The sequence below is a fragment of the Diabrotica undecimpunctata genome, chromosome 9 (assembly GCF_040954645.1).
Source record: "Diabrotica undecimpunctata isolate CICGRU chromosome 9, icDiaUnde3, whole genome shotgun sequence".
In the NCBI taxonomy this organism is placed as follows: Eukaryota; Metazoa; Arthropoda; class Insecta; order Coleoptera; family Chrysomelidae; genus Diabrotica; species Diabrotica undecimpunctata.
In genome coordinates, this window is record NC_092811.1 from 78,533,971 (window position 1) to 78,556,398 (window position 22,428).

The window sequence follows — 22,428 nt, forward strand, 5'->3', positions numbered from 1 at the left end:
TACACATTGAATAATCCAATAATGAAACTACAAATTTTGAACACCCTGTAAATAAATGTTTAATAATTAATCATGAAATACATTTAACCAATATCCAACTATTTATAGGTATAACCAATTTTATTAGAATTTCTTAAATACGTTAGGAATGAGTCTTCGTTTAAAGCTCTACATTTTTAGAATATTCCACATAACTCAGAACACTCTGTACTATAGGGAAGTCTTATGAAACTATACCTAATTTTTTGGTGACAATTAGAAAATGTAATAAAATATAGGGTGTCCCATAAAAAAATATTCTTTATGAGAGTAATTTCTATATTATCTATGTCAAAGGTAACCCAATGCCGTTATCTCTTTTATTGAGACAATTTAGCACTTTTTTAATTTCGATGTAACATCAAGAAACGGTAGGGTTGAATCAATTTTCACCTCCATCGTGAACTGAATACTAGGATGTATACCATTCAGATAAATTTGAAAAGACACTATCAAAGGATTCCTGCCATGAGGCCAAATGACGAATGTATGGTCAACATATCCTCACCAACAGGTGGGTTTTAGCATTAATGTGAATAACGCTCGAGTCTCGAAGTCTTCCATAGAGATACTGGGAGTTACTGGAGTTAGTGGGGACTTCTATTTATTTGTCCGTAAAATTGATTTTGGAACATGACATAAATGTTGGACATCCAATGTTTAATGAGATGTAAATGGTCTTTCTGGATACGATATTTAGTTTTTAGAATGTTTGGAGTTTCGTCTATAGAAATATTTGTAAAGAGTGAAACAATATCGAAACTTACTAGAATGTCTGACGGTGGGATAGGGTATTATTTAAGAAGTTCGATAAAATAAAAAGAATTTTTAACAAAGGATGAAGAATTTTCGGCGAGAAGTAGTAGAGTTTTGGCCAAGTACTTGGCCAATGGTTGTGTAGGGCAATTGTATACACTGACAATGCAACGTAGAGGAATATCGGGTTTATGGGTTATTTTGGGTAGGCCATAAATTTGAGGTGTGATGGAAGACTTTTCATAAGGAATTAGATATTGTTTTATGTCAACAAGAAGAGCGGTTTTATTGATAATAACTTTTGTTGTTTTATCCAGATTGGTTCTTAGATTATTAGAAATTGGTCTGTAGTCTGAAGTATTATCGAGACTTCAGAGTTTACTAATGTAGCAAAGAGTATTTAGGATGATCGTGGTATTAGTTTTTTAGGTGGGAAGAATGATTAAATTTGGATTTGACTGAAGTTGTTTCAGGGCTTTTTTCTCGGATTGGCTAATAATCGGAGTAGGAGGCATTGAGTTTCTAAGAACTCTAGCGATGTCTTGTCTAGTTATTTCAGCATCTTTGGAAGGTAAACTGGAGAAGGCTTCTTCAGTTTGACAGATGATTGTCTCAATTAGAATATGACTTGGGATAATAGAGTAATTGAAACCTTTTGCTAAAGCTTGAGTGGCTATGGTTGAAAAAGGAGTATCAGAAAAGTTATGAACCACTGTAGTGGTTATCAACGTTGTGGTTTTTGGAATTTATTCGGAAATTAGATAAGCTAATTTGCGCTTCTGAGTTTCAGTCTAAGAGTCGGAGGTAATTAGGGCTATCTGTGTGTTGATACTGTCAAAACATTCCCATAATATAGGATGTACATTGAAAGAATGAATAGATAACCATATATTAAAAATATTGATATATTTGATATTTAGTTTTCGTCTAGTGGAATAAATAGCTTTACGAAGAAGCGCAAAACTGGTTTTTCTAAGAATTTGGGGATAGAAAAAGAAAAAATTTGGTATTTGAGTTTTAGAAATTTTGAAATGACTTTACGGTTTCGACAGGATTTAAGAAATGTTAAATTACAAAGGAGACGATTCTTCATAGTAGCAGATTTTTATATGGTTTAGTGAGCTGGTAAAATTTCTCCCAGTAAAGGCAAATAAAATGTTCAGCAAGATTTTTTCGATTAGTACAATAATTAAACCTAGAGCTAAGATTAATACTACTATAGGAACTAATATCTTCCGGGTTGAACCACGTCGATTATCATTGCGCCAAGCTTTCGATATCTTCTTTGATCTCTTCTTCGGGGCTTCCGAGTCCCCAGCCTACCAAGTCCTCAAACACTGCTACACTGATCACTAACCAATGAATTACTGGTACTGGAAGTACTGGTCGATGGTGACGTGGTTTGGGTGAAGGTTGGCGTGGGGGTTAGCGGGAGGATTGGCGCGAGGATTGGAGCAGACGATATCTTCTTTATGAGGGTCCTCCTTGTCGAAGGTAACCGTATGTCATTATCTCTTTTATTAAGACTATTTGGCATTTTTTTAATGTCTATGGCTTCTCGGATAATTCTTGGTTTATGTTCTTAAATCTTATTTGGGATTCTACGATTTGTTTGGCCTATATTAAACCAGGGGCAGTCTGCACAACGAATTTCATAAACTAAGTGTTGTTCATTTGGAATGTTGTCTTGGATTCATCGGTAAAGAGATGAAAGTTTTTGTCGGGAGGTAAATATTGTCTTTATTCCTCTTGGTTTAAGAATTTTGTCGATTTTGTCAGTGACACATTTAATGTAAGGAAAAATGCTGTCGTACGATGAGGGTCTGAGTCTTTGGGTTAAGATTGAGTGTGAGATTGAGTCTGTGGATGATCCAATTTATGTGGTTTTCGCGGTAACCGTTTTGGATGAGGGCTTGTTTTAAACTAGAGAGCTCAGCGGGCCTACTTGCATCAACGCAGCTTCTTTAGTTTGACATATGATTGTCTCAATTGAAATGTTACTTGAGGTAACAGAGTAATTGAAACCTTTTGCTAAAACTTGAGTAGCAATGGTCAAAATAGGGTTATCAGAAAAGTTATGAACCACTGTAGTAGTGTACATTGAAAGAATGAATACATGACCAGATATTAAAAAAAAAAAGAAGTATGGTGTTTGAGTTTTAGAAATTTGGAAATGACTTTATGGTCTCGGCAGGCTTTAAGGAATGTTAAATCAATATATGAAAAAAATTTGATTTGATACTGACATTTTCATATATTTTTTCGACGTTTCGGCAGGAAATCCACTCCAATTTCACAAAACATGAAAACGAAAAAAAACATAAATTTGATTTTGAGAAAACCAAGATCCTAAAAAGTGAACCCAACAGGACGAAAAGAGAGCTTCTAGAGTCTATACAAATAAAAAAAAATAATAATGCAATAAATGATAAAAAAGATATTTATATTTTAGCTTAATTTAAAAACACATAAAAAGACAATCTGAGAATGCCTATGATGTTAAAATAACTGATTGTTTAAACGATAAACTGACATCAATAAACAACACATTAGATTTAAAATACATTTTACATGTAGTGACTTAGTGGGTATGTCTTATGTTTTTAATATTATTTTAATTGTGACGTCTACTTGTTAGTACCGAATTTTTACATGCTTGGTAATTCAAAAGTTTAACTTTTAAACCTTATTATGTCTGTCATAAAATGTTTTTTTAGTCAATATTACTTCTTGAAAAAGGCATGGATTTCCTGCCGAAACGTCGAAAAAATATATGAAAATGTCTTAGTATCAAATCAAAATTTTTTTATGAACCTAAGCCCAAGAAAATCCACTAAAAAATATATATATTAAGGTTCAAGAACTAAACTCAAACTATATATATATATATATATATATATATATATATATATATATATATATATATATATATATATAGAAAAGAAATTTAATCTTTGCAGATTAGTTAAATAGTAAACTCTTAAATATTGGGGAAATCTGCAAGAAATACTCTAATGTGTATCAATTGTTTCGCCGAACGTTTTCGCCAAAGAGAATTAATTTGGCTTCTTCAGGGCTGAAAGAGAATAAATTATAATTAGCTACCATATATTATCTATTAAAACATTATTGATCTTACCGTAACTTAGAATTGTAGAGTTAGAATATTAAAAAACTTTGCTAGTAACATAGTGGTGTTTTTTGTTACTATGTGCAAAAAAAGTTTTTTATAAGAATTGAAATGTATGGTAGCTTCGAACTTGACACGTAAAGGCTTACCCAAGGTTAATCGAAAAACCCAATGCAACTACATTTAAAAGGAGGTAATTCTTTGAAATGTCGGCAATAACTAAATTTTGATTTTAAATAGTTAAAAGTGAGGTTTAATTAACAACTAACATACCTTTATAATTAATTTTCATTAACAAAAAAATATATAACATTCCCTTGCTTTTCTTAGATACGTCTCAATAAGATTCAATAATACATGAACAATAATATAATTAAATAAAGAAAATCAAAATAATATTTCCCTTTACTGGGATTTAAATTTATTCGTTTTTTTACCAATGAACCTTAACGACATAAAGATTCATACCAATTACAATGAAGTTGTCAGCGCTTGCGTTCTGGCTTAAACAGAACCTCACTTTTAACTATTTAAAATCAAAATTTAGTTATTGCCGACATTTCAAAGAATTACCTCCTTTTAAATGTAGTTGCATTGGGTTTTTCGATTAACCTTGGGTAAGCCTTTACGTGTCAAGTTCGAAGCTACCATACATTTCAATTCTTATAAAAAACTTTTTTTGCACATAGTAACAAAAAACACCACTATGTTACTAGCAAAGTTTTTTAATATTCTAACTCTACAATTCTAAGTTACGGTAAGATCAATAATGTTTTAATAGATAATATATGGTAGCTAATTATAATTTATTCTCTTTCAGCCCTGAAGAAGCCAAATTAATTCTCTTTGGCGAAAACGTTCGGCGAAACAATTGATACACATTAGAGTATTTCTTGCAGATTTCCCCAATATTTAAGAGTTTACTATATATATATATATATATATATTTATATATATATATATATATATATATATATATATATATATATATATATATATATATATATATTTATATATATATGATTAAAAAAATTCAGTTTTATCTGCCACTCCAATGAAACTCTGTTTGGACTGCACTATGAAACATATTTATTAACTTTCATTAGATTCTTAAGTGAAAAATTGCTCCCGTTAGTAAAATGAAATTATAGTGTCTACTTCGTCAACTTAAAATTATCAGGAATCCGCCGGGGTCAATATGTCTATAAATACATGTATTAATCATTTTATATGATAAATATTTAATGTTATTTGTTTTACTACAAATGAGTAACCGGTCAAAATTCATCTGTGTTTTTAATTATTGCAATAGTACGCAATAAGTATTTAAACTAGATTTTGTGAGGAACTTAAACATTTGATAACTGTGATTACTTATTGAACATGAATGTGCGACTAGTGTTAGTGTTGTGTCTTATATTGCCTTTCTCAAAATGCCAGGATTCTACGTGTAACCTGTTTCAGAAGTATGTGCTTTTTAAAGACGAATGTCCCAGTGAAGAAACAAATGAGGTCGAGCAAAAAAGTAGTTGTAGCTATTTTCAGAAATATGTCTTATGGAGGAAAGAATGTAATGAGATACCGCAGGTCAATACTACTTTTACAAAATGTAATAGAATTCAACAAAAATTGTTAGGACAAGAATACTGTAATTACATTCCAGATCAATACTTAGATGTGGTAAGAAAATTTACATTAAATAAAAAATATAGATCACTTGTACACTTAATTAAACAATGGATATGGAGAGAATGTTTAAAAATTATATAAATGATAAATTAAAAAAAAATGTTTGATACATCTGTTGAAATTAGAATGATAGTTTGATTGTGTTTGATGTTTTTCTTTTACTGTTTTTTACAAATAATGGTAGCATTCTATTTTATTCTGATTTTTTCATTTTTTTAATCATAAGCAGTTTATACAGATTGAACCAATTTAAAACGGAACATACAATTTAATATATGTCTGTTTGAACTGCATTTGAAATAGTGGACCAATATAAAACTTGGACAAAAATAAATCCATACCCGGTGATAGACATTGTATAAAATATCGTTCAACTATCTGTCTCCTTTAAAGGAAAGAGGAGCTTGCCTTATAGTCGGAGAGATAGAGCCGAAATTTTGAACTGATCAGTAATATGACATTTCTCTATTGGAATATATTCATTGTAACTGGGTTAAGACTGCCTTACAGGCGGACGCCCCTCGTGGTACAGGGGGTGGCTATACAGGGATGAAGTTGTCATTTTTTTCGGAAAAATTAACGATCGATAATATGGCTGAACATTTGCCCAGAGTAAGATCTTGGTATAACTAGACGAAATCCCAAAGGGCGGACGCGAGAGTGGATACATAAGGGGTGGCGGACAGGGGTGAAGTTGCAGTTTTTTGGGGAAAAATTAACGATAAGTAATATGTCCGCCATTTTCATGGCTTATTATTTAGCCCCTAAAAACTCTAAATCCAAAAAGGCGGACAGCTGGGTTGGTACAGAGAGCCATAAAACGGGGTTAAATGTACCACTTACCTGCGCATTTTAGGTCTCGGTAACAATTTTCAAACTGATTTTATTATGATATTTTTATACCGATTGATTTGGAAATTTGTATGCTCACTTCTGTTACTATTCTGAAAAGCGTCAAGTAGAGTTTTCCTCAAAATTTTTCAAAAAAATTTCCGTAAATGAAAATTTTCGTAATTTTTTGAGGTAAAATCTAATTTGTAGAATCCTTTCGATTTTCTGTCAGTTATACCATGATTTTTTTCCAAAAATTTTTAAACGATTTTTGCGATAAGAAAAAAAAAATTTAGAAAAACTTCGTCATTTTTCTCACTCTCATTGATGTTTTCACATTCATCATCTTCGTCACTTTTACTTTCAATAATATCACATTCATTATCTGCTTCATTTTCAATCACTACTTCTCGAACTGATTCTGGCATCTGAGGTCCACTAAACTTTTTTTTTAAGGCTCGTTCACATCATGCAACTTATACTGCCGGTTAAATAGTAAAAATCTGACATCGTTTACTTTTCTTTTTGGAATTGTTCTCGTCAGTCCTGTTCCATATAAGTGACTAAGGTTTCAAAAACTTCATTACAATCGAAGTCAGTTTCACCAAGTTGAATAAAAGCATCTTTATACTTATTACATTTAGCGCATGCGTCTAGAATTACTGATCTAAAGGAACGCGCATCATTATTATTTTAATATTTTAAAATAATAATGATGCAAAATTAATGTCCAAACAGAATTTGTAAAATTATAATTAACTAATGAAAAAAAATTCAATCAATTTGAAAGTTAAAAAAAATATTGAAACTATCTACAAAGTAAATTTCAAAACTTAAAAAATTGATAATTCCACTATTAAATTGATTTTTATTAATAAATATTTGTAGAATGTTAAAGGAATTCTACAAATTGAATTTTACCTATTGATAAATAGAAATAATACATTTTGTATTTGATTATTAATGTAATAATAAATCAAATTTTTCTTATATCTGAACAATCATTATTTATGCAATATAAATTTAAAAACCTTTTTATTGTAATAAAAAATAAGTAAAATTACTATTTGTTATACCAAAAATATTTAATAGTTAACATTATAAAATTACTTTAATTTAATAAAATATTAAATATCAAACATTTATTCAATTAAAAATTAATTCGTAAAATATTTGTATTTAAGAAAAAAATGTGATTTGTAAAGTAAATATGACTTTAGTTTGAAAAAAAAACATTATCATAATATCATTTTAAAACTACAAAATATTCTATAAAAGATTCAGACGATGACGTAGAGGTTTATCAAATGTTTTAGAAAAGTTTTTCTAAATTTTTTTTTCTTATCGGAAAAATCGTTTGAAAATTTTTGGAAAAAAATCATGGTATAACTTACAGAAAATTGAAAGGATTCTACAAATTAGATTTTACCTCAAAAAATTACGAAAATTTTCATTTACGGAAATTTTTTTGGAAAATTTTGAGGAAAACTCTACTTGACGCTTCTCAGAATAGTAACAGAAGTGAGCATACAAATTTTCAAATCAATAGGTATAAAAATATCATAATAAAATCAGTTTGAAAATTGTTACCGAGACCTACAATGCGCAGGCAAGTGGTACATTTGACCTCGTTTTGTGGCTCTCTGTACCAACCCAGCTGTCCGTCCTTTTGGATTTAAAGTTTTTAGGGGCTAAATAATGAGCCATGGCGGACATATTACTTATCGTTAATTTTTCCCCAAAAAATTGCTACTTCACCCCTGACCGCCACCCCTTATGTATCCACTCTCGCGTCCGCCCTTTGGGGTTTCGTCTAGTTATACCAAGATCTTACTCTGGGCAAATTTTCAGCCATATTATCGATCGTTAATTTTTCCGAAAAAAATTTCAACTTCATCCCTGTATAGCCACCCCCTGTACCACGAGGGGCGTCCGCCTGTAAGGCAAAGTCTTAACCCAGTTACAATGAATATATTCCAATAGAGAAATGTCATATTACTGATCAGTTCAAAATTTCGGCTCTATCTCTTGGACTATAAGGAAGCGATAAGTGGTTTGACAGCATAATACCTGCTTGTTTAGTCTAGTTTTTCAGTGATTCTAGGCAACCTATTTGGGTGGAGTTTTGACTTGTTCTTGAATGAGTTCCGAATCCAGCAGCCCGCTGAAGTATTGGATTTTTATAATATAATTATTTGACAACCTTTTGTTGGCCAACCACCTAGAGCGGAGTTGAGCCGAAATACATTGATTTCCTATGTTCCGTTTTAAATTCGTTCAATCTGTATATCGACTTGTATGTGACTTACAACGTTTAGAAATCTCTTATTATGTATTTTACTTGGAATTAGAACACACTCATTGAATTTATTCTTTGTTCGATTTCGTATCACTAATATTATGTTTTTAAAATAATGATTTTGAAAAATGTAAGGAATTATAAATAATAGACGGGACAATTAGTATTCCATACATTAACATAACACAAGAGTTAGTAATGGAGGTAATTCACAAAGCAGCGGGCAATACTACTTACTACTTTTCTACCATAATATAATATATACTTTCGGTTTAATTGTATGTACGTACCATTTTATTACATTCTACAAAAAATATTGTCTTTTAATAGGGTTGGAAAGCTTTAAATTTTTAATTTACTATTTTAAAGAGGAATAAGCTGCAATTTAACTTTAAAATTAGTTTATTTGACGTTTCGATTTCCACTTCGAGGATGGTTCTCAAAATACAAAACAATAATAAATTAAACTAATTTAATTTTTGTTACTTGGTAAAATATTCTTAATGATTTAATTTTATCTGACTCATTTATATTGAAAATTTAGACATATGTTATACATTTTAAAGTAGGTGACTATAATAATATTGCCAATATTTTTGAGTTGCATTCCTGGGACGACATCATGGGAAGACAGGTTCATTCGATTACATGAAATTAACTTTAAGTGAAGAATAACGGTCAGATAAATCATAGCATGTATTTTGTCTTTAAAAAGAAAATCACATGTAATGATGACAGTAAAATTCTCCTATTAGTAGTTCTCCATAGTTTATTTTATTTATTTAATGTATCGCTTACATCGCAGAATAGATCATTAAATTTACATTTATATACTTATTATACAATATATTATAAAATATATCCAGTTTTTTGTATACATTCTATTAACTCTTCGGTTGCCATTACGAAGTCTGTAGATCCCCTGTGTATGCTCTGCGTAGGCAGTCTTGTACTATATGCCTGATCGTATGTGTCGCAGCGCCGCAATCACAAGAAGGCGACGGAAGTTTATCCCATCTATAGGGGAAGTCAAAGCATCTTCCGCAGTTTGTTCTGATTTTATTAAGGGATACCCATATCTTACGAAGACGTTTAAATACCTACATATAAGTACATACAGGTTTGTCTATGATGTCCAGTAGACTATGGTTATGCGGATCTGTTTTATTTTTCCATTCTTCTCTCTCTCCTTCGGTATTATAGTCAAATATTGTATCGCTTAATCGGATTTCAGGAAAGGCAACCTGGATCAGAGACAGTTTACAAGAATATCGGGAATCTCGTTGTGGAATAAAAGTTGACGGTTATCGATAATTTTATTGTATTCTTTTACCAATGCATGCGTGCGGCGTCGGTTGGGCAGAGCTATGTTACTAAGGCTAGGTAGCCACATTGTGGGGGTGGGTAAAATTGTGCTGCTTATCATATGCTCAGCAGGATTTAGCTAAGTATTGACCAGGAGAGTATGCTTACTATTAAAGATACATAGTATTGTACCGCTGGATATATCAGGCTAAGAGCAGAGGATATTATTCTTAAGGTCTTATATTGCTACGTGTTTTCAGTTTGGCTGCTGTTTTCGTCAGGTGTTCTCTAAATGTAAGCGTTATGTTTAGAGTCCCCCCAAAGTATTTAGGATTTTTATTATGTTTCAGAGGTTTGGTATTAAAATATACTCGTAATTTTCTTTTTGCTAACCTGTTGTTAAGTTAAAAAAATGTTACTTTTATTTTTGTAGTATTTGGTTATAATTTATATTTCTTAAGTATTTGCTGAGAATGCATAAATCATTCGTGAGAGTATTTTCTTTATATTTGCTGACATATACCTTATATTGCTGATGGTTTTAGGCATGTCAGCAATATAGAGTCTAAAAAGTAAAGCGGCAAGCAGAGAACGAACCCTGTGGAAGACCATTAATAAGTTTCATCTGTCTTCTAATATTTTTCCTATTATTATCTGTAAGGTTTTGTTTGTCAGCATGTTGTGAATAAGATTGAGTTGTTAGGAACTATGATGCGACTAATTATGTTGGGGGTAAGCTTGTCTAATAGTTTAGTAAACGCGTTAGTTTTCTCACTTATTTGGTTTGCCCGGTTTCAGAATTGCAATTATCTTTGTTTGCTTGAGTAAGGAAGGAATGTTTCTTGAGTAAAATATATAAGTGTAGAACATTGCAAGCTACTGTTTCACCACTGTGTATCAGGAACTCAGGATGGATGCCATCAAATTAATGTGTTTTTTTCCTGATTTTGTTTCTTTCAGCGTATGTGCGATTTCACAAATAAGTATATCTTACAGAATCCCATAGTAGATCATAGAAAAAAATCCAGGAAAAAACCTCATTATATTAAATATTGCTCTAATTATGTTATATTAAACCAATTGCGTCGCAAATTCCTCAGCAAAATTCAGTATGATCTCGTTACCAATCATAAAAGAAGAAACCAGTAGAAAGAAAAGTCCACAAAATGATGTATTAAGGATACATCATTCATCACATTTTTTATCATTTTTTAAACTAAATCTAAGACCAATTACTTACCATGTCAGGATAGTATCATAAGATTTTTTTCTGGTTTTTTGCTCATTATTTACTGTAGGATCACTAACAGGAGAATTTTACACGTGGTCATCATTGCATGTGGTTGTGTTTTTAAAGACAAATCACATGCTATGATTTTTCTGACGGGTATTCATAATTTAAAATTGATTTCCTGTAATCGCATAAATTATCTTTAACGCAGTAAATGAATGTGAAATACGGCAACACCCTGTAATTTTCCATGTTGTAACGAAAGATTTTGCCTACCACATAGGGTATTATTATGGGGGGTTGAAAATTGGAAACAGAAATTGTCGGGTGAAGATAGGGCAAGCAAAACAAATCGAAACTTATGCGAACGGCGCTTAGGGTTTATTTGGAGAGCTGGAGTCGTGGATAAGTGAATGAAACAGGGTGATTAGATTGGGATAACTACAAAAAAATGAAATAAAGGGACATGAATCTCCTGGACAAATGGGCAAAACAAAACAACAAGAAGAACCTCTAGCTATTTAAAATGGGACGCCACTTCGAGGAAACTTCCTGCTGGAGGAAAGAAAAGGTTCTTCCGTCCTAAAAAACACAAAATAGAGGTTCGAAGACTTTTCTAAATAAATAAACAAAATGGTTTAGAGGTCATAGAGGTACTGGTGATATTTTTTATTTCGAATTAACTTGTCTCGACATCTTTGGTCATTGACACGGGAGCAAAGGTTTACAATAGTACCTACCTATAGAGTTATGATACAGAGTTTAAAATAGTAAAAAATAACAATATTACGTAAATTATATTTTGTTAAACAACTGTGTAGTCTTTAAGAAGTCTATTAGGCTCTTGAGTTGGCTTGACAATTCAGAAGTTCTTTTAAAATGTGGGTTATATTGTCGGAAATGCAAGTGGCCTAGTAGTGTTGACATTCTGTGAGGATGTGCTTAACGGTAATAGGAATACCGTTGCAGTGGGTATAACTGTTGCTCTGTAGAGAACATAAGATGACCGTGTGTCAAACGTGTGTATCCTATCCTCCATCGTCGTATTAGTATCTTTTATTTTCTGTTTAGGGATACTAGGGATAAATAACTGTTACCGTTAGGTTGTATTTCTCTGAGCTTTGTGTCTATGGTGATCCAAAGTTCCTGCCACTCGCCTTGGATATTCCTTTTGAATTTTGATTTTATATCTTCTTCGAGCTGTATGTTTTAGATGGGTTAATTTGATGTAGATGCTTCTTTTGCAGCGCTGTCACCCATCTCTTTTCTAGTATTTTCTACGCTAGGTGATGTTGATTTAATGTATTTTCTAACGAATGGGTGAGTTCACGAGTCCAGGTATTGGCGAAGTCAGGCGATTAATTACAGGGTTAGTCAGATTCGATGAAATTCTGCTAGCATACGATAGAAGTAGTTGCTAGCTCCCAAGTTGAAGGGGAAATTCAAGAAAAATCCTTCTAAGCATATCCGGAGAGCAGTATTATTAACAGATTGTTGTAACTCCTAATGAATATAATTATTTGGGAACTGCATAAAATAAAAATTTACTCGCTTGAACTTACATTTGTATCACTATATCACATTGGGTATTAATTTTTTGGTCCATTGTGCCTTGTCTATCTGTGCCTCCCACTCTGCTTGCCATTCTGTTAATAATTGTTCTCTAATGGCCGCTCTAACCTAAGGTGAACCTAAGGTGGCCGTCTCGAGAGATATAGACCGTCTGCCGTTCTTTCGCTAGGAAGTGAATAGGGAGCGTGCCCGCTATTACCTGTAGGGCCATCGTTGAAGTAGTCCTGTACGCACTTGTAACTTTTCATAGGGGCTTTCGCTGGGCTCTGGTTATCATGTCTCTGTACTTTTTGTAATTTAGTACATCTGTCCAAATGGGGTTCCATATAGGAGGATCGACTTTACCACCTGCAGGTACATTCTTCGTTTTTAGCTGCTTGGGCCTCCTATATTCGGCATGATTTTTTGTAGGGCTGCTGTTCTTTCTTCCGCCCTCTGGACTACATTTGTCAGGTGTTTTGTGAACCTTAGACCTGTGTGGATGTACATGCCTAGGTATTTTGCACAGTTTGTAGTCTACAACCTGATTGAGCAGGGTTAAGGATGAGTTTGGAGAGTTGGATGAGTGAAGGGAGCTGCTTTTTTTTTATAGGAAATATAATAGATTTCCTCCATTTGGAAGTCAATTCTTGTCGGGATTAGATTAGCTTGTACAATTGAAGCAATTTATTTATGGTTTCTTCATAGAGATATGTGAGGAAAATTGAGGGCATGTTATCAGGGCTAGCAGCTGAGTTTTTGTAGTGGATAGGGCTAGAGTCAATTCTTGTCGATGCAAAAAAATCTTGGCGATACTTTGACTCTAAGTCACTATTTTGTTGTCACGAATTAAGGCGGGGATTTTGTAGGAGGTGCATTGACCTTTTATATGTTTAATTTTGTTCAAAACTTGGCTTGAAGGTGTGTCGGAAGAAATAAAATTTATAGAAAGGTTTCATGAAATCTTTTCACTTTTCTTTATGATACTTTTTGATATAGCTTTCGCTAATTTAAACTTCAGAGAGCAATTTAGAGCTTTCTTACATACGCGAACTGCTACAGCACAGGAGCCATTACACGAAGGAACTAATTTTCGTGTAGGTTTAACAAAATATTATACGCCATTTACTTACTGGATTGTACGATTTGGGTTTATTATCTGACATTAGTATAGGGAAATGATCACTATCGAACAGACTATCTAATGGACACCATGTTAGAGATGGACCTAGTTTTGGATCACAAAGGCTAAGATCGATATTTGTGAAAGTTCCTGAAGATATATTAAAGTGGGTGCTACAACCAGTATTGAATAGAAATATATCCTCATTGCTTATTAGGTTTTCTACAATTTTTCCTCTGCCAAATGTGTTGTTTGATCCCCACATTTTACTGTCAGCATTGAAATCTCCTACGAGAATGAATGGGGAAGAGAGTTTTGCTATTAAGTTAGAAATTTCTGTATTATTTAGCCCCTTATTAGGTGGTAAATATATATTGCAAATAGTGACTTTATGAGGACACCAGAGCGAAACAGCCACGACCTCTAAATTAGAGGTGATGTTAGTTTTTTTGGAATAAATATCTAACGATACAAAAATAAAAGTACCAGATTGCGCGTAGGAGTGTGGATCTAATCCGATGATAAACTATGTATTTTTTAGATATGGATTTTTTGTTTCCTTTAAATTAGTTTCTTGTAGACAAAGAATATCTGGAATGGTTTCTTGGATGAGTGGTTGGATGCGTTCTAGACGGGCGTAAAATTTATCAGATCCCATTGTAATAAACAGAAACATGATAACTAAAGAAAAAAGAAAAAACAGATCAGAATTAAAAAAAAGAAATATATCGATAAGATTATTTTAGAAGAGGGTTTGCGAGGTAAGGGAAGCATCCGAGTAAGATTCGTCGTCACTGGAACCTGTTTGTAAAAGACATGGTAATGTTAATATATCGTTATTTTGTGCAGATTTGACATTTTATTGCTGTTTGATTTTTTTCATTAATCGTTTAAACCTGTTTTTATCGTTCTTTAAGAAAGATGCGGGTAGATAAAAATCTAATTGGTGAGAAGTTTGTTGATGTCATTTGTATACTTTAGGGCGTCATGGTAGGGGTCATTGCTATTGCTATTGCTATCGCATTAATTAATAGTGATTATTTAATCTAAAGTTTTAAATTATTAACCAAGAATAATTTTTACTATGATTTGGGGAGTTTCATACACTCTTGTCACGGAATAATTATAAATCCTTCGTGGATTAGTGGTAAGAATTCGACATTACGATACAGACATCGCAGACGATTAGAGTTCAAAACCCACATGTGGTTTTCTTTTTTTTTTTTTTAATAATTTGAAATTATGCAAAGATCGTTTTACTTTGAATCACTAAACAAAACTAAACAAAAACTAAAGTTAAAACAAAAAATCTTATTGACAAAACAGTATCGTCGTACTTTCGAAAATAAAGTAAAAACTTTTAAAGAATGTTTAAATAAGTAAAAATTCTACAAAAAAAAATATCCGTGGCCACTAATCAATCGATTAGGAAAAGTCGCACTGAGATATTCACTGACGATGCGAGAATTATGTGCAGGACAACCATCGTGTTGAAACCATATGGAATCGAAAGGTATTGGTAAATTACAAAGGGCTGGGACAATTTCATTTTGCAGAAGTTCCAAGTATTTCCGCCCAGTCAACATACCGTCTATAAAAAATGGACCAATGATATGATTTCCTATTATGCCTCCCCAAACATTTACTTTTCGAAGACGCTGGGTACGAGCGACATAAATCTGACGAGGATTTCCTCGAGATCAATACCTAGCATTGATTGAATTGTGACGGCCATGCAATAAAAACGTACATTCATCGGTGAACAAAACGTTCTCTAAAAAATGTTCATCTTGATGTGACATTTCCATTGCAGTTTGACAAAATTCTAAACGTCTATATTGATCCCCAGGGAATTGTTCGTTGGATTTATGAAGTTTATAGGGACGGTATCGATGTCTTTACAAAATTTCACCTATTCTAAATCTTGGAATTCCACATTATTCTCCGAGATGAGGTGTTGATTGGGTAGGATTTTGCTCAATGCTTGCACAAATCAAAGTGTCCCTTAGTTCCAAATCTGGATTTACCTCCCTTCGTCTGCGAACTCCTCTTGGATCGAACACGGATCCACAAGTAAAAAAATTACGTATAATAGACTGAATTGTTGATCGTGTTGGAGCCAGCCTATTTGGAAACATATTTACAAAATGTTGTCTAATCATGTTGTCTGATAATCCATTCACATGCCATACAACAATTTGCACTTTTTCCTCGACCGTTAAAATCCTTTTCCCGAATTGTTTTTTCAATAAAAAGTTTCTGTTTACCGTAAAAAACACTTCTCGATGTGTTATTATTTGATCACTTGAAGGCTTGATGATTTGGTTAGCTATAAAGCAGGTAGCTGTTCGAGCGTATCCATTCCAATGTCAATTGTTTTTAAAATCATTACCTGTAGAGAAGAATTGATATTAACACTGAGAATTTAGTGATGGATTTGACATTAAACAGTCTTCAATGGATTATTTTCCATTCACAACTGAAGACTGTAAAACTGGAATTGAATTTGAAATATTTTGTATTTCTATTTTATAACATTGGAATAAGAATAAATTGTAAATAATGAGTTTTTCGAAAACTTGTTACCTAATATGTATCATATTTTCTATTATTTTTGATTGAGTAAAACAAAAATTTTACCCTTGGTGTGAATTGAACCCCAGTCTTCTTATCAATAGACAACGTCTCTAACTATTACGCCAACTACACATACAACAATCGTTTTCGGACTGAACATACCTATTTAGTTTAGTCAAATATTTCAGTTGAGTTATTTTTATTAATAAATAAACTTAAAGATTTATAATTTAAAATCGCTACTAATTAATGTTTTTTACTATAATATATCTTAATATATTTAATCATTTATTCTAACATCAGAAATTATTAAAATAAAATATTCGAAAATATTTTATTTCCGTATAATTATGACTGAAGTCAAATAGACACGTCTAATAACTAGCCTTATCTCGTACTATCTCACAACTTAATCTGTCTTCTATCCTTTCCGCTATTTTGCCGGGTGGTAAGACACTCATCACTGTATAGTTATTTAACAATAGAACTATTTGTTATATGGTCGGCTTATGGAATTGGCAACACAGTTGTTCATCAAAACATTGCGGTGGCGTATATCTTTCTTTTGTATCCTTGCTTTTTTGTCCAAGATTCTCACCCATATTTTAGTAGTGGAAATATTAGAAAGTTGGTCAATCTTATTTTTAGGCTTTTTAAAATAATTGGATCATTATATATTTTGGACACTTTCCTCACAGCCATCTTGGCTAGATCACATCCACGTTTAATCTGTTTTTCTGGAGTGTCCCTATATCTGTGATCAATGATACCAGATATAAGAATGTGTAAAAGGCATCAAATCAGTAAATTTTTTGGTATGCGTGGATTCCGTGGTATGCTTGTATAACTTAGAGTGTTGCGTCACGCTCATTTCTTTTAATATCAGTCATCAGTTGTACCATTTGACTTTTTTAGACGCCTTATGATATTCTATTAAGCAGAAGTATAATGCGATATTCAATTCTCGTGACTTCTTGATTATTTGTGTTATCTTCAAAAGGTGTTCTCTGTACCTCTACCTTTGACAATTGTGTCTGTGCGTCTCGTATTTCGTCTTGGAGATATTTTTTTAGCCTCTTATTGATCATTTGTTGATATCATCAACGTATATTTTAAATTAAGTGGGTGAAGGCTTCATCCTTAACGAGTCCTCTATTGAGTAAATCAGCTTTATGTTGTTTACTATTTATAACAATCTCGATATTGATATATCCCATTTGTTGCTGCAATTATGTGCTTAGGATATATAACTCTCTTTACAATAATATTCCACAGGGTCTTCTGTTAACTCTGCCGGAACATGATGATATTTCTTTATGTCGTATCTACCTTTCCTGAACCCATCTTGATCTTTCAGAAGCAATACGTCACAGATTGTTTTTAATCTACGATTTATGATTCGTGTACCTAGTTTATATGCAGAGTTTATATAGATATGGTATAGACAACATGATAGTTAACATGTTACGGTCTTTTTTAATATTAAGAAATCACCTCTATAGTTTTCCATTCACTTACACATTTTCTATATTTAAGATTCGTTCAATAAGTATTATATTCTAAAATGTAGGTTTAAGCCTCTATATTTTAATAATTTTCCGTTTATCAAATATGGGCTTGATACTTTCTGTTTTTTCATATTTTAGTGTCTCTTGTAGTTTTTGTAATGTTATCAGATCACCTGTGTAAGCCTTTTACTGTAATCTGAGCCTGTTTTTGAATTTGAACTTTAACTTTGTGCATCTTAATATTTTCCACTTGCTTCTTTTTCTTCCGCTATTTTACGATATTGTGCCTTCTAGGTGTCTTGGTCTATTATTATCTACGTAAGCAGTGTCTCTTTTTTATTTTTTAAGTTGTCACAACAGTTTATACGCTACATCTTGTGTCTCATGTATCTTCTTCTAGTTCCATGACCGTTATTGATCGTTGGATATCATGTTGGCTACCATATTCGCTATCGTGACTTTATTGACAGCAGCTCTAAATAACGATGTAGTTGATTTTCCATACCATTGCCTTAGATTTTTCAGCCATGATGTTCTTCTTCTACCAGGACCACGATTACCTTGGATCTTTCCCTGAATGATCAGATGTAAAAGATCATATTTTTCAGGGTGTCTCATAATGTGACCGAAGTATTCCAGCTTGCGTTTCTTTATTATATTGACCAGTCACCTAAGGACCTCCTCTTCGCTAACTCTGTCGACCCAGCTTATTTTCAGTAGTCGTCTGTATACCCACATCTCAAAGACTGTCAAGCATTTAAAGATAGCCTCAGTTAGAGTCCACGCTTCGACTCCATACAGCAGGACAGGAAAGATGTAGCAAGATGTCATTCGAACTCTAAGGTCAATGCTAAGATCGTGACTGCAAAGTACGTTTCTCATTTTTGCAAAGGCAGCTCGGGCTTGTTCTATTCGGCTTTTAATGTCTGCGGTTGGATCCCAGTCTCATGTATACCATTTTTAATATTTATGATTGGTTTATCCCTGATTCTTGATTTATTTTTCTTACGATAATTTGTCGTGATTGCATGCTTCTACAGATTTTTAGTTTTGTTTCTTGTGTTATTTTGTTCGGAGAGTATTATGTCTGTTGTTTTTCTTTTACTGAATTTCCTATTTTTGAATTTCAGATTCCTAGTCAATTTTTCTTTCTTATCCTTTCCTTTTTTTTTATTAATTTAATTGCTACTTTTTTAATGCATTCTTTTATGTTGGTCCATTCTAAATATATATTATTTTCAGTTATATGTTTTTGACGTTGTTGTTGCAATTGTTGTTGATATAAAGGTTTTATGCTATCTTCTTGGAAGAGATTAAATACCTCGTAGTTTAAGTTCGTCGTATTTTTTGTTTGTTTTTTTTATCTAGATAATAGCCTTATTTTTGTTAATGAGTTGATGTCATTCCCTCCGTGAACTATCACTTCTTGCATTACTGGGTTTTTTTATTTACGATGATAAATCTATTATAGATATGAGACCTCTTGGGCAACATATATATTTATCTATCTCTTTTTTCCTATAAAACATATTGGTAATATTTTGGGCCGATATATGTTGCGAATCGTTTCAATTCTTGTCCCTTGTTGTTTATTGTATTTTCTCCGAATATACCAACTATTGTAGTATTGCTATTTTCCATATTCTAGCATTGAAATCTCTGCTTACGGCAAGGTATTAATTTTATGGTGTTGTGTTTAATTGTTTTTTCTCTTACTGAGAATAAACTATAATAATGCTTTCAACCTATCGACTTCCACCTAGGAATTTTTTTTAAATACAATTTAAATTATTTTTGAAGTTAAGCTTTTATATAAAATTTTTCATATATACCATTTTATAAAATAAAAACGTTTCTCATCACGATTTATACAAAGTGACGTCACTTGTATTTAAAATTTCTAGAACATCAACCTTAGAGTTGAAATTTCCCCAACAAAGCTAAAAATACGACATCCTCACGGAGCTGCTTGATCTTTCATAGGCGCCAACATAGTATTATAAGAAAAATGTAATCGTGATTATGTGTAGAATTATATTGAATAAATATACAAAAATATTTCTTATTATTTCTTATTTTATGTAACAATTGTTTGTTACAAAGAATTAATTATTCAAAAAAAATATATTAATTAAATAAATGACACAATCGTACGCCATTGATACGGGAATACTTCAACTTTCAATAATATGATGGTGGGTGGCAAACATGAGACAGTCTCGGTACAGTGTTGTCAATACTTTATAACCTTATACTGTCTGTTTACCTATATTTTTGGTTTGATCAATTTGATTCGCAATGAATATATTCGTAACTTACACAGTGGGAAGATAGATATTAACAAATCTTCAGAGAAGCACTGGGAGAAGTTTCGGAGGGTATCAAAGTAAACGGAGAGGTAATCAATAATATTAGATATGCTGCCGACACAGTTATTATCGCAAATGACTGCAACGAGCTTTAAAGACTCATGCAAAGCATACACACAGCAAGTCAAGAATATGGTTTAGAACTCAATACAACCAAAACTAAATGCATGCTCATCAGCAGAACACAACAACCTCCGATGCAATTGACATTAAACAACTGAAAAATAGAGCAAGTGGAGACATACATATACCTTGGAACCACAGTCAACACAAAATGGGACCAGTCAACAGAAATAAGATCACGAATTGAAAAAGCGCGAAACGCGTTCAACAATATGAAAAAGTGGTTCACAAGCAAAATCTCAATGGAACTAAAATTAAGACTGGTCAAGTGTTATGTCTTCCCGGTCTTGTTCTATGGAGCAGAGGCATGGACCACAACGGAAGCCACCCCGAAGAAACTAGAATCCTTTGAGCTGTGGATATATCGCCGTATTCTTCGGATATCCTGGACAGACCACATCACTAACGTGGAAGTAATGCAGAGAATAGGCAAAAGCAAAGAAATAATCTTCACCGTAAAGAAAGCTTGAGTACTTCGGACATGTCATGAGGCATACTAAGTACCGGCTGCTACAGTTAATAGTCCAAGGAAGAATCGACAGTAGGAGGGGACCGGAAAGAAGACGACACTCATGGATGCATAACCTGCGACAATGGTTCGGACTAACATCGACCGAACTGTTCAGAGGTGCCGTTAACAAAGTCAAAATAGCCTTGTTAATAGCCAACGTCCGAAACGGATAGGGCAAAGGAAGAAGAAGAAAAATGAATATATAACAGCTTTAAAAACTAATTATTTTTGAGTGTGCTAAGATGTCTAAACCAATAAAAAATCGTTGTCGATAACTGGTTGCTTGTTTAAGAGATTATGAACAAGAATGAAATAATGGCGGCTATTTTTTACCAGTGAATGCTGTGAGAAAGGTAATTTAAAGAATTTAAAATATATAATTTTGTATGACAATGTTTTATTATGTATTTTAGCGTGTTGCAGCAGTCTTAAAACTAAGTTTATCTACTGTTAGTATTATTTCTCAAGCTGTTAAAAATAATGAACTTTTAAAATCACCTAAAAAACCGTATCACAAAAAGACTAAAACTAATACAGAATAGTTGAATGTTAGTAGTATCCGTGATGTTATTTACGACATGAAAAAAGCAAAAATAATAGTACCTATTACATAATAAAAGTTACTGATTTATTTAGTGCCTTAGTATTTGAGGTTTCAGTTTTAAATGTATTTAAAATTATACATTTTAAAGTGATCTTGTTTATTATGGATTAAACGTATCTCGTTTGTCACATTATTGAAAAGTGGAAAAAGAAATTTAAAAAATGTGATTATTTTCTTCATTTTAAAAATCCAATCCTTTTGACATTTTGAAAATTCCTCACTTATTAATTATTCTGATGTTTTGGCCACACTGTGGGGTTCTGACGTCGTAAATCTTGAATGACGTGCACTTTTTTTTATAAGAAAAATTCTCTAAAAACGAGTGCACGTCATTCAATATTTACGACGTCAAAACCCCACAGCGTTGCCAAAATATCAGAATAGTTATTAAGTAAGGAATTTTTAAAATGTCAACCATTTAAGAATACAATACACTAGTCAATTGGATTTTTAAAATAAAGAAAATAATCACACTTTCAAAATTTTTTCAAATTTTATTCTAAAATAATTACTATTTAAATGGGAATAAGCCACAATTAAAGGTTAAAGTACGTTTATTTACGTTTTAGTTTCCACTTCGGAAATCGTTCTCAAAATATAAACATTAGTAAATTAAACAAATTTTTGTTTTTCTGTTACTTAGTAAAAAATTCTTCTAATATTTTAATTTTATCTAACTCATTTATATTGGCAATTCAAACATACATTATACATTTTAAAGTAGACGACTTTAAAATGATATTGCCAATATTGTTGAGTTGCGCTCCTGGGACGACTTTACT

At 32.2% G+C, this 22,428-nt stretch overlaps 1 protein-coding gene across 1 annotated transcript in view; it reads left to right on the plus strand.

Moving 5' to 3' along the window:
- Positions 1-5,118: 5,118 nt before the first annotated feature.
- Positions 5,119-22,428, plus strand: part of LOC140450175 (lipase 3-like) — a 156,806-nt gene continuing 139,496 nt past the window's right edge. The window contains exon 1 of the mRNA XM_072543629.1: positions 5,119-5,605. Coding sequence (XP_072399730.1) covers positions 5,309-5,605 — 297 coding nt within the window. The 5' untranslated portion in view covers positions 5,119-5,308. The remainder of the gene's footprint in view (positions 5,606-22,428) is intronic.